Here is a 13,967-nt window from a genome sequence, read left to right as displayed (position 1 = left end):
GGGGGGGGGGGGGGGGGGGGGGGACGTACGGAGACTAGTCCTAAGCTGCGCAGCGCGCTGTTTAAACCAACAGTTTTAGAGCAGGGTGTGTGAAAGGAGAGAGACAGAGACATGTCTCAGCTGCGCACTGTCTAAACCGACAGGTTTTTTTTTTTTTTGTGGGGGAGGGGTCGGCGGGGGGAGAGACAGACGCACATCTGAGCCATGTGCTGTTTGTACTGACAGCTTTCGAGTGGCGGGGGTGCGTTCAGCATGAGGGTTCAGCATGAAGGAAGAGGCTGCCTTTAGCTTTTTAGCTAGTGCACCTCCATTGTGAGCTGCTAGTTTAGCGTTACGTCAGTGCCGACAGGTGGTTGAGGGTGGGGGGTGGGGTTCGGTAGACTGGGCGCTCGGTTCTGTTGACGGGGTGGGGCGCCCCGCTTGTATAATGGTAGGGGAAACACTGCTAAGATCACTCTGGGTAATACTCAAGTGTTTGGACATAGTTCATTATATCCTTTAGAGGAGAGGCTGCAGTGGGGTTCAGCCATAACTCAGGTGGTAGCTCCACTGGGTAGATAAAACAAGAGCTTTAATATCTGTAATGTTTTTTTATTTTTAGGATATGTGTGCAGAATGGCCGACCCTTCCACCTTTACAGACTGCTGCTGCAGTATCATGAACCAGAACTCTGCTCTTTCTTGGACACCAAAAAAATCACACCTGACTCGTACGCCATTAGCTGGGTAGGTCTTTGCAGAAATATCTCAGTTCTGTTAGTCCTCTATATGTATTGTTGCCATAGTCTGAGCTGTGTGTGTGTGTGTGTGTGGGTGTGCTTGTTTGTAGCTGGCCAGTCTGTTTTCCAGCCACTGCAGGCCTGAAGTTACCCAGGCCTTATGGGACTCTTACCTCCAGCAGGCCGACCCTTTCCTCATCTTCTTTCTCATGCTCATCATCCTTGTCAATGCCAAGTATGTAAGGGTTGTTGGAATCAATTCAATTTCGATTCACTTCAGTTCAGGGCACTGAACAGAATCTACTGTACATAATACATGATATCTTTTTATATTCTAAATGCCTGATTTGTCCTTAGAGAAACGATCCTGGGACAGGAAGGCGACAGCAAAGAGGACATCATCAGTGAGTTTGCTTTATGCCTTGTTTGTGGGTTTGTTCTGCGTCTTGTTTAAAAACTGAGTGTAAACTACTTTCTTTGGAACAGAAATGCTGGAAGCATCTCCCTCCCTCCTGGAAGCAGAAGACATTGAAGATTTGTTTTCACTGGCTCAGTATTACCAGAGTAAAACCCCGCTGTCTCTGAGGAAGGTCAGATCAGTCTGTGCTGTTAAGCTTTTATCATAAGGCAGCTGTACTAAAGACCTTTTCTCGTATTTTTTTGTTGTGTTAGATGAATCAGAATATGTTTGGGAGCAGCCTGGTGGCTCTTAAAGAGGAGGACACAGATCTGAATCAGGCTCTCTGCCTCCCCGTGTCCGTCCCTGAAATCCTCCAGGCCAATCAGCTGCAGCAGGTCAGTGACATGTTTAACTGCTTTCAACCAGGAACTCACCAGCCTTTGCTGAACAAGCCACATTATCATTAGTTTGCTGAAGGTGCAGGAACTTTGGTGTTTGCTGATGATGGATTTTTGCATCTCAGGATGGGGTGCGTTTCTTTGTGGTGGATTGTCGGCCTGCAGAGCAGTACAATGCTGGACATCTGTCCACAGCCTTCCACCTGGACTCTGACCTGGTGGGACATAGTACTGGTGTGACATTATTTCTGTAAATCTTTGTGCACCATCTGAATATCATTTGTGTCTGTTCTTTTCATCCCGCAGATGCTCCAGAACCCCTCTGAGTTTGCTCTTTCTGTGAAGTCCCTCCTGGAGGCTCAGAAGCAGTCTTTAGAGTCGGGATCCATCGCCAGCGGAGAGCATCTGTGCTTCATGGGCAGTGGCAGAGAAGAGGAGGACATGTACATGAACATGGTGCTGGCACATTTCCTACAGGTGAGGGACTTGGGCAAAAGAAAGCAGAAGCTGAAGCAAGCAAATGTTTAATTATATTACTTTAAAACAACAAAAATTCTAACAGTTCATTGTTTTTTGCTCAAATTATTTGCTCATTAAAGATTCTGTGTTGCAGAAAAACAAAGAATATGTGAGCATTGCTAAAGGTGGCTTTATGGGTAAGTGTGTTAAACATTCCCACATCTTTTCTTAGCATGACCATTACTTCCAGTAGATGTTACATTTCTTTGATGAAGAATAATTTGCCAGGACCTGTACCAGTTTTGTGGTTTATTCAGATGAAACTTTACAACCCTGAATCCTGCGGCCGTGTTGGTTTTAGAGAGAAGAGGCTTTCTCCCGCAACATTTCCAAACAAGTCATACTTGTTCATATGTTTTATAATTCATGATCTTTGAACTGTAACCTCCTAACTGAGGCCTTTACAGTCTGAGATGGAGCTCTTGTATTTCTATGTCTATGCACAGTCTGACATTAAAGGACATTTTCTGGGACTTTCAGTCCTGGAAATATTGAGTTTTCTTAAATATTCTCCATTGTTGCTACTCCATATCGTTTCCTCCTTTAACTCTTCCCAAATTTATGAACAGCAACATTTGCATCTCTGAGGTCATTGCTGATATCTTTCTACCTTAGCATTGTGTTAACACACGTCTGTATTGTCCAGAGCAGCAAGCTGAAAACCCAGTGGTAGCAGAAAAGGAGGGATGCAATGCTTCACACACTTGTTTTACATTTTGACTTTACTGTTAGTTCGTTAAATAATGTCACATTGGAGCCTGATTGCTTATTTGTCCTGAAGCGCTGACAAAAGGGGCGATTGTGTCTGAGAGGTTGGTCAAAGCTGCTTGTATTGTTTAGAATGAAGGTTTACAACCGTGCGTCTTGCTTCAGCTCTCCAGAAGCATCTGGTTGACATGAACGTCGAGGGCCTGGACTCTTCCTATGTCAACTGGATTGTCAGCACTTCTGGATCTCACAGCAACCTCAGTTCTTCTTATGTAGGTTTAAAAGAAATACAATTTATCATAAAACATTACTGACACTATTTGCTGATTTGCACAATTAATTTTTGTATTTGGTTTTTAGCTGCAGATTTTTATTCTTACTCGTGCTTCTGTAACAACACAGGGAGAGCTGAGCAGCCCTGGAGATGGCAAAGGTGTCAAATCTCTAGTCAACAAAATGACTTTTGCTCTGAAATCCAAGTCAGTCAATGTAAAGGAGAAGATGATCAGCTTCATTGAGAACACCTCCACACCTGTAGACAGGTAGGAACCCAGATCCTCTTCTGAATTTCATATTAAGAAGTCTTCATCCTGGACTCCTGCATTACAACACACATCATGGCATCATACTGGGCCCTTGGCCCCATGTCAAACTACACTTCTGGCCTACAACAGACTTTCCAGATACATTTGGTTTTTATGCTTTTTAGGGAAGAACAACCAAACTAAGTGCATCAGAATATGTTGAATTAGGCATTTCAACATTTGAGATAAACTAAATAACATAACTAGATAAACTAAAATGACAAGGTACTGGTGAAAAGTGGTTTGTTTTTTAATGATTATTTTTGTGTATGCGTTCTTTACATTTAGTATCCTGATGCTGCTCAACAATCCAGGTAGAAAAATCTAAAAAAAAAAGTCAGGTTCTCTGGATGGATTCTTCTTGAAATGTTTCGTCTTTTATCCATGCTGCTGATTATTTCCTGTTGCTGTGTTCATTGCTCCTCATCTGCTCACACAGACTCATGTTCGTGCTGCTGTTGTTTGGCGCATTGTTTTTGTACCGTGAGGCTGAGTGTATCCTTAGTCTTGTGTATTCTTAGTTTAGTGAATGTAGTATATTCTTACTATATTCTTAGTTCATGACTCGGATCTTAATAACGTTTTTTTTACAATTTGTGTTTTTGTTGGATGTAACTGGGACCCTGCGTACATAGTTTCGTCCCACCTCATGTGTGCTGGTGAAGATTCTCAGTCATCCAGGACACGATGAATTCAAAAGTGTTCAATTCAAGAACAACTGGACTTTATGTGTAACAGAAGACGTTTCGCTCCTAATCCCAGGAGCTTTCTCAATTCAAAGAGCAGAGAGTGAGAGGTTCAGGTTATAACCTGAACCTCTCACTCTCTGCTCTTTGAATGGGTTTGTCAATATAAAGTATTTCATTATTACTTCTATACTGTTAAGGTTTTATAGTAGAACAGTTAGCATAAATAACAATATTCTTCCTTCCTCGTTTTCACGTTTACATACGTGAACCTCAAAAACGAATATTCTTGACTTCTTCAACAGGGTCACCTGCCTAATCCGGTTCCATATCCGCCCCCTGAAACATTCGCATTCTGTTTATTTTTTCTTTCATCTCAAAAATCTCTTCTCTGGACTTTCCTAGAATAAACATATTCTTCACTGGTGTAGAAATAAGAATACATAGAAATATGTGATTTTAACATTCAGTGAAAACAAATAATCATAAGAGGAAAGGTTTCAAAGGATAGTGGGGCATTGTCAGCGATGTTAGTCAGTTAGCGTGATTTATTTTATTCTGCTGACCTCATTCAGCCTGTAGGAAATAACTTTATTAAGCGCATGCACAGAAAATATATATTTTCTTTGGTCCTCAAAACAGCACAATACAACATTAAACATTAATTCCCCTGTATAATGGAAGAAAGTCAAAGTCAGTCAATTTATTCAGCTTGGCATTGCAGCTCTGGAGATCTGTCTGGATTAGGGCTGCAACTAACGATTATTTCAATAATCAATTTATCGGCCAATTATTTTTTTGATTAATCGATGAATCGAAAGAAAAAAATAAAAACATTTTAATTTCCACCCCTTTATTCCAAAATTTAACATTTGACTGACATAGCAATTCACACTAAAAACAGGTTGCTATTTGACTATTGTGTTAGTAAAATATTGAATAATAAAAAATAAAAGTTAGTCAAATAGTTTAAAAAAATAAATGTACACAAAAATACATACAAATGTGTCTTTATACCTGCACAGTATGTAGCTACATTGTCAAATGTGTCCTTGAGGGAAGAGTGTAACCTGGATTAAAAGTGTGGATTATTGTAACCTGGATTAATAGTGTGGATTATAGTAACCTGGATTAAAAGTGTGGATTATAGTAACCTGGATTAAAAGTGTGGATTATAGTAACCTGGATTAAAAGTGTGGAATATTGTAACCTGGATTAAAAGTGTGGATTATTGTAGTGAAGCCTTCGTCTTCAACCATGGACAGAGGCCTCATGTCAGTGACGATCATGTTCAGGATGTTTCAGTGAAGACAGCTGCTGCTGTGGTGTCCATGATGTCTGTCCATCATGAAGGATGTTGTTGTTTGTTGTTGTTTTCTGGAATGAGACAGTAAATATGTTTTATATCATAATTTACAGCAACTCAAGAAATGCCTTGTTTCACTTACAGTGTTAGGTTCAGGCAAAAGTAGCTAAAAGAGCAATTAAACACACACACACACACACACACACACACACACATATAAAATACTTAATTACACACATTTCAGTAGATGTAATAAATTACTTTAATTCCTGTTTAAATGCAATTCATCCTGCCATACCTGCAGTGTCTTCAGACTTTGCCAGCAAATTAAAAGTTGAAGCTTAATCATTAAATTATTATCTTTGTGTTAGATTTATTTATAAATCACATTTAAACGCTGCTTGTACCAATTAAATTAAATAAAAAGTAACACACGTTCTCTATCACCGTCATTAATCAGACAAACAAACAAGCAAACAAGCAGCAGCTTCATCTTCAGACAGACTGACGTTACATTTTCTCTCTTGAAACAGAACAAAGTGTTAAATTGTAGAGACTCACCTGCAACACCAGTTGGGAGTGAGACATGTTGTATCAGCTGCAGCTCCTTCCTCCTCCTTGTGACTCCGACATGTTTACGTTTTATCTCCGTGGTTCTCTCGTGTCGTGTCGTAAATTTTCAAAGCTGCATGTTTCTCATTTTTTATCTTTGTGAAGTTCTCCCACACTTTGGAGGACTTGGGTCGAACAGTTTTCGCTGCGTTGGTCATTTGTAAAATTTATTTAAATTTCCTTTGAAAACAGCCTCTGCTTCCCCCCCCCCCCCCCGCTGCAGTTTTTTCTTTTCAAACTTTATTCAGTCGGTCAGCATTGACAATGAACTGCAGGTGAACAAAACAAAACGGCTCCACAGCGCCGTGAAAGACGCATAATCGCACGACAACGAATCGATAACGAAATTCGTTGCCAACGCTTTTAATCATTGATTTTTATTGATTTTATCGATTCATTGTTGCAGCCCTAATTGTTTCCTCTGGTATCAGATGCTGTGCAGCTGGAAGGATTTTTACTGAAACTTTTTTAGTTTTGGACATTTGTTATGATGCATAACCATGGCAACAAGGCAGTTTTCTACAACCAACAGCAGCTGATTAACATCTCAAAGCTCAAATAATATCTCAACTACAGCCCCAAATCTCAAATGAGTTGAAAAGGAGGCTCTGTGGATGCATTCTCAGCGACCTGCCAGCTGTGCTCAAGTGTCTGACCACTGAATTTATAGGTAAGATGGCGCCCGTGTACATGGCCTGCAATCTACCTCTGACGATACTGTTTGGATTATTTCTGCTCTTTTCGTTTTTTGTCTGGGATATCAACTCGCTGCTTGTGTATGACCGACAACAGCTCCTCGATCTTCGATTGTCTGTTTCTGCTGTCGCTGATTCTGACCATTTTGATCGTGACTCGGGACCCCCCCCTCTTCCACCCCTTCTGGCAGACGTGCCTGCTTCTTTACGCTGGGCCCCAAGCCAGCCTTCTCGGAGATATCAATCCAGACGCCAGGGTAAACGTGCCGGCCGGCTGGTGAAACTCAAAGCTCTGCGTGGTCAACGTTTCCACAGCCAGCTTCCTACGTGCCCGGACCAGGGAAAATATGGGTGTTGTCTACCGGCCCGGCGCTTGGACCGTCCTGCAGGTGCTGTTTTTGAAAATCTGCAACCGTTGGCGCGCACCACCCCCACCATGGCTGGTTCTGTGTCGGACCAGATCAGGACGTGCCTCATCAACACAAGGTCTGTTGCCAACAAGACTTTTATCCTAAATGACTTTTTTAAAGACGAGGGACTAGATTTTCTTTTTCTCACTGAATCCTGGTTGCCTTTGGGTGATTCAAGCGTCTTGGTGGAACTTTTACCTCCGGACTGTCTGTGTTTTAATGCCCCGCGGCCATCAGGTCGGCGGGGTGGTGGAATATTAACTGTATTTAAATCAAACTTTTCCTGTAAACAGTTGTCCACCCTCATGCCCTGCTCCAGTTTTGAGCTGAGTGCTTTTGAACTCGGACATTCCCCGCCCGTTCTGTGTGCGATTGTTTATCGCCCCCCTCGTTCCAAGGACTTCATAAGTGAATTCTCTGATTTTCTGGCTTACATCACACCAAGATATGATCACTTTATTATCGCTGGTGACTTTATTATTCACGTCTGTTGTCAGGAGAAGCCGTTAGTGAAGGACTTCCTTGATTTGTTGGACTCATTTAATTTAACTCAACATGTAAATGCTCCCACCCAACAACACGGTCACACTCTGGATTTCATTTTAACACGTGATGTCTCTGTTTGTAATCTGGTAATCGGTGACAACGTTCTCTCAGACCACATGCCTGTCTTGTTTGATATCATCCCGCCTTGTCCTACTGCTAAGTCATGTGATTCTGCACGTACTTCACGTGCCATTAACCGTTTCACTGCTGCACATTTTACTGAAGCTTTTAGCTCTGAGAGGATCGATCAGCTCTCCGTGTCTCTCTCCACCGAGGAGCTAACCTCTCAGCTTAACTCTGTTTGCTTAAATATTCTGGACCGTGTTGCTCCCGTTAAAACCAGGAAAACAAAACTTTTATCAGAACCATGGCTTAATGACGTCACTCAAGCCGTTAGACAGCAGTGTAGGAGAGCAGAACGCAGGTGGAGGAAAGACAGGCTGCAGGTTTCTTTTCAAATCCTAAAGGAGAGTTGGCGTCATTATCAGAAGGCAGTTAAAGCCGCCAAATCGAAGTTCTTTTCTGCAATAATTGCCTCAAACTCCGACAACCCCCGAGCTCTTCTTTTTTCCACCCTGAACTCAGTTCTACACCTCAGTGAACCTTCACCTCTAGAAGCCTCAACTGAGCTGTGTGAAAACTTCCTCCATTTCTTTTCTGAAAAAGTTGCAAACACCCGGGCACTCATTTCTCCACCTGCTCATGATCCGTCCATCCCATCTCATTGTGTTGCTGTTCTGGACCACTTCGAGCCCATCTCTCTGTCTTCCCTGGAGCAGGTCATGTGCGGCATGAAGCCATCTGGCTCCCCTTTTGACGTTGTCCCCCCTCGACTCCTTAAGGAGCTTCTTCCTGTTCTGGGCCCTCCTGTTCTTGGCATTGTGAACAGCAGCTTAGCCTCAGGTGTGGTGCCAATAACTTTTAAATATGCTGCTATCCAACCTCTCCTGATAAAACCTAGCCTTGACCCCTCAGTCATGTCCAACTTCCGGCCTGTCTCCAGACTCCTATTTGTCGCTAAACTGCTGGAAAAAATAGTGGAGTCCCAGCTGAAATGCTTTCTAGAGGATAATGCCATCTTAGAGCTATTCCAGTCTGGCTTTAAACCTCTCCACAGCACTGAAACCGCTATACTCAAGGTTTTTAACGACATTCTCCTATTCACAGACGCTGGTGATTCTGTGCTCCTTTTCTTACTGGACCTCACATCTGCCTTTGATACAATCGACCACAAGATCCTCATTGCAAGGTTAGAGCAGTGGGTGGGCATCACTGGGTCAGCCCTCGAATGGTTTAGATCTTACCTCGCTGACAGGTCCTTTTGTGTCTCCATCAAAGATTTTAGTTCAGCCTCGGCAGCGCTTCAATGGGGGGTACCGCAAGGGTCCATCCTTGGTCCTCTTTTATTTTCTTTATACCTGCTGCCACTAGGTGCTATTTTCAGGAAACATAACATACCTTTTCATTTCTACGCAGACGACTGCCAAATCTACTTCCCCCTCAGACTCAACGGTACTCGCTGTATTCAACCGTTACTGGACTGCCTGGCTGACATCAGAGATTGGATGGCTTTAAATTTCTTGAGTTTCAACAAGAAGAAATCTGAAGTTATGCTGTTTCCTCCCAATGACACAATCACCAACCACTGCATCGACCTATCCGTTCTGTCACCGTTAGTGAAACAAAGAGTCACTAATCTAGGAGTGATACTTGACACTTCTCTGAAACTCAACAATCATGTTGTTTGTTCTGCTGTGCTCCCAGAACTAACTGGAACTAGGAAGTGTCGACTTTTAAAGAGTTCTGTTTCCGGTCCCTTTTGGGAAGTCCTGATTGGTTGAAAGAACCAACAGGGGTGTGGTTTTAGTGACGTCAGAGGGTTACTACAAGTCAGAAAAACAGTGAGATGTTTGGGATCAGACAGAGAAAAGTTTTGGGGAAATGACAGACTACAGGTGCCAGTAGCTTCTTATTTCTGTCTGAGAGGTTTAAAAACATGACAGTTCGTTCCAATAACTTCTTTCTGACTTTCGACCGACATCACTACTTCTCATTTCAGATAGAAGATCAAAAAATGCATAATTACTTTGTAACAGACATTAACTTGATTTCTACTTTGAATGAGGATTAAAAAATCATTAATACTGTTTCACAGTTGATTTAAAATGAGTAGTTCACTTCAACATTTAAAATGGTTTGAACTAAACACACTTTTGATTATCAAGACATTTGTAAAAATAGTAATGACAATATAAAAGAGAGTGTTCTTTCAATTGATTAGTGCAGGATACAATTAGAAAGTCTCTGGATGAGCTAATTTCTATTTCTGGATTCAAATCAATGAAATAACAATTCCTGTCCCATTAAGGTCTTCAGGGTCAGGTTTTGACCGGTGGCTTAGTTCACTACAATGTAAATATGATTGTTAAATCCTGCTTTTTCCAGCTGAGGCGACTGTCTAAGCTGAAGCCCATATTGTCCAAAAATAACCTGGAGACAGTAATTCATGCATTCATTACATCCAGGCTCGACTATTGCAACTCACTCCTTTTTGGTATCAGTCAGACCTCCATAGCTAGACTCCAACTGGTCCAAAATGCAGCAGCCTGGTTTTTGACCAGCACAAGCAAAAGGGAGCACATTACACCTGTTTTGGCCTCCCTACACTGGCTTCCGGTTCACCTTCGAATCAAATTCAAAATACTCTTGTATGCCTATAAATCACTAAACAGCTCTGCCCCCTCCTATCTTACTGATCTGCTCCAGCCGTATGTCCCACCACGTTCTCTCAGATCAGCAGACCAGTTGCTCCTAACAGTCCCAGGAACCCGTCTCAAGCGCAGAGGTGACAGGGCCTTCTCTGTAGCAGGCCCAAGACTTTGGAATGAGTTACCTCTGCTCGTTAGACAGGCCCCCTCCCTCACAGTTTTTAAATCTCGCTTAAAAACACACTTCTATTCCCTGGCTTTCAGCACTGTGTGATCTGTGCTGAGTCTGTGTGCGTCACACTGTGTTGGTCATGTTGCGGTTGTTGTTGTTATCCATTATTGTTTTTGTTGGTTTCTACTTTTTGGTGTCCTGTTATGTAATCTGTTGCTATGTGCTTGCTCTGTTTGTCCCTGTACAGCACTTTGGTGTGCTTTGTCACTGTTTAAAGTGCTTTATAAATAAATTGGTATGGTATGGTATGGTATGAAATCCTGGAACTAGCAGGAAACTTGGCTCATGACAGCGGAAGGACAGGATCGTCCCTCAGCACCTACAGTTGACTGTCCACAGCTATGAGGAGCTCGGCAGACTGCTGGGAGGAGTGGCCATCACTCTGGGAGGAGTTCTGCCCAGCATTCAGATGGTCCTACAGCTCGGGGGAACTGAGAGGCCAGCCGAGTCTGGGTGGACGGATCGGCCGGCATCTGCAGCCAGTTTCTTAGGCTCCACTGTGGGATGGACCTTTACAAGAGATCCTTCCTGTCTACAGCCATCAGTATCTTTAACATCTCTTAATGAAATGAGGATAACGAGTTACAACAACAAATAATTTCCCTCTGGGATTAATAAAGTATTTTTGAATTGAATTGAATATGTAACTGTTTGTAGTCTTATTATGAGTTATTGAAAATTATCATTGATTTAATCTGTTTTTAACTCTGTCAATGAACATTTAAAGTGATTTAGAAGTCAAATGTCCCACAAAGTTTTTGGTCATTTTATTTTATACAATATTCCAGTCGAATTTATTATCCAAAACAACCTCTAAAATTTAGTTTATCTACATTATAGAATAATCAGTTGTTGTTACTTAAATTCATGAATTGTTTCATTCCTGATTATTGATATTTACTTGCGTTCAGTCATCTATCAAACTCTGACACCTCACTGGTTTTTCCATCTGCCCAGTTTAGGTCCTCAATTCTCCATCCAGGAACACATCACCTTGACTGTGATGTTTTCTGTCTTCTGTTTGGGCAGCCAGTTTGAACTGTCCCTGTTGATCTTGAAACGTTAGTTAAATGAATTTTTGTTAATATAAAAATGTCACTTACCAATTTTATGCCTGATGTGGAATGTCTGCCTTTTTTCCTCTGCCTTTGGCTCTATAAACCTTTGTGCATTTTCTGTTATTATGCGACCTTGTACTAGATGGCTGCTAAATTTATCAGTTTTCAACCTTATGCGTCTGTAAAGTCTCCCATATCAGTTATACATTAACAAGCATACATTACCGTTCATACAGGAGACAGGCACATACATTTTGACCCCATCCATACACACAAATATACATAACATTTGCAATCCAGTTATTTCCCTATTCCTGCCTAACTAAGTTTCTTGTCTGTCCCTCAACTTATACAAAACAAATGTCCCTCACTGCCTATTCTATTAGCTCTGACCCTATTTCTACTCTAATAGCTTCACAACATTTTACAGGTCTCTCTAGGACATCTGCATGTCTCTCTTGGACTTCTACATGTCTCTCTTGGACTTCATACCTTGTATTATAGTTATTTTAAAGATCCTCCCGTTTCAAGAGCACAGCTGTAATTAACATGTTGATTACCGTTGTGCCGTTGACCAGTCTGCATCCAAATGCAGACCTAACAGGGGCTATCGCAAAATGGGATCCCTAGGCCGACAACTTCTTTCAGAGAGTTGGCAAAGCTCCCCACAGGCACCCAAAACCCAGTAGAGTTTCTTCGAACCGTCAGACGACCAACACCTCTTAACACTTTCCTGATGTCCAAGTTTTAACACGTTTCTAGTAAACAGCGGCAGGCATTTACACCTGGAACGTCTTCGGACTGCGCACACTTCTCTTAAAGATTTTACCGTCAGCAAAAATTACATTACAATCTCCACGTGGGGCTTCAAACCTGCAGTCACACCATTTAATTTTATCTAATTAAACAAAAGTTTATGTACGGGCTTTTAAATCAACCAGACAATTATTATTTTTTAGGGAAAAATTAGCGTTTTGCGTGTTTATAACACTCTCGGACAACTTCCAGTTAGCGATGTTGCTAGCATTTCCAGACTGCTCCCTTGCACGCTGCAGCGGAAAAAAAGTCGCATATATAAACGTTTACGTCCGATAATTACATTTACGAAATCACGTATTATACTATAATGTTCTACTACCTTTCAGTTCACTAAACTGCAAGCATAGGACCGAAAACAGAGCAGACCGTCAGTCCTTAAGGGACACACCGAAATTCGATTTAACAGGTTTCTGCTTACCTCATGAGATGTTAATAGCTGGCTTGTACAGTCTGCGAAGACTCGGTCACTTGCCGCTGTGTCACCATTAAAAAATAAGAAACGACCTGCCACTTCTAAAGACAGGAGACGGGGTCATGGCACCAAGCTGTTACAACATGAACTGAAATTGGGTCACTGCAGCTAGCTGTTGCTAGTTGTTGGCCTCAGGCCTCAACGGACCCCAGGTCCGCCTCCAGCCCACGCCATCCTCGGCTCAGTTCCCCGTCAGAAGCGACAACTCACACTATTAATAAAGTAAACATGAATTCAGTTTTACCAATTGTATTAAAATCAAAGCAGGAGAAGGTTACAGTTTACAGCGCAGGCCAGTTCAGTCTATGACGCAAGATCAGAAAATGAAATGGCCGGATGTCCCGTGGCATTACAAATTTATAAGGCCTAGACTCCTCCTTCGCCAAAGAGGAGCAAAACTTATCAGTGTATGAGAGGAGGGACTAATTGTGGTCTCTTTTGGACCTTATGTGAGTTAATGTGAAAGGAAAAAATGAACCGGTGCTTAAAATGCATTTTCTGCGTGATGTAGCAAGCAAAATGAACTAGGGATGTACGATATTATTGGCATGGTATCGGTATAGGCCGATATTAGCGTTAAAATTCAATATCGGACATCGGCCATTACATTAAAATAACTCGCCAATATAAAAGGCGCTGCTTTTGCCTGCAGCGGCAGCACATGATGACATCACGTGCACCTACCCGATCTCATGGTGGAGAGGAAAATTCAAAATGTCGGCCATGTGAAAGTTTTATTTTTCGTTGGTGAGGATGTCGGATTCTGAAGATTTATGGACTACATTGAGCCTCGCTACATCGTCCCCAGTCGGAAATATTTTTCTGACGTAACATTACCCGAGTTACAAGCCATCATCTCCGCCATTGTTGAGAAGCTAATAACCGATAGCATGACTTGTTGGGTGAGTTTTACCACAGTTATTTGGACGTCGTGTTAGCCCCGTTAGCATAATTAGTCTTACGGCACAATGGATAGACAAACACTTTGAACTTAAAAAGGCTGTCATTCATGCACAGGAGTGCAGAGGATCCCACACTGCAGCTAGGAACTCGGAACAAGCCGCCACAAGTGAGACAGAATCACAGGTGACTTATG

The 13,967-nt window shown here is 42.1% G+C and overlaps 1 protein-coding gene across 1 annotated transcript in view; it reads left to right on the top strand.

The window, feature by feature from the left end:
- The window catches only part of tbc1d23 (TBC1 domain family, member 23), a 117,051-nt gene that overhangs the window by 81,200 nt on the left and 21,884 nt on the right, over positions 1-13,967 (top strand). The window contains exons 6-15 of the mRNA XM_037674364.1: positions 602-725; positions 829-953; positions 1,076-1,122; positions 1,205-1,308; positions 1,391-1,513; positions 1,642-1,734; positions 1,823-1,993; positions 2,130-2,172; positions 2,909-3,015; positions 3,146-3,285. Of these exons, the coding sequence (XP_037530292.1) occupies positions 602-725; positions 829-953; positions 1,076-1,122; positions 1,205-1,308; positions 1,391-1,513; positions 1,642-1,734; positions 1,823-1,993; positions 2,130-2,172; positions 2,909-3,015; positions 3,146-3,285 (1,077 nt within the window). The remainder of the gene's footprint in view (positions 1-601; positions 726-828; positions 954-1,075; positions 1,123-1,204; positions 1,309-1,390; positions 1,514-1,641; positions 1,735-1,822; positions 1,994-2,129; positions 2,173-2,908; positions 3,016-3,145; positions 3,286-13,967) is intronic.

This window comes from Nematolebias whitei, chromosome 3 (assembly GCF_014905685.2).
Source record: "Nematolebias whitei isolate Nwh7 chromosome 3, NemWhi1, whole genome shotgun sequence".
Taxonomy (NCBI): Eukaryota; Metazoa; Chordata; class Actinopteri; order Cyprinodontiformes; family Rivulidae; genus Nematolebias; species Nematolebias whitei.
This window is presented reverse-complemented; position numbering and strand designations above follow the sequence as displayed.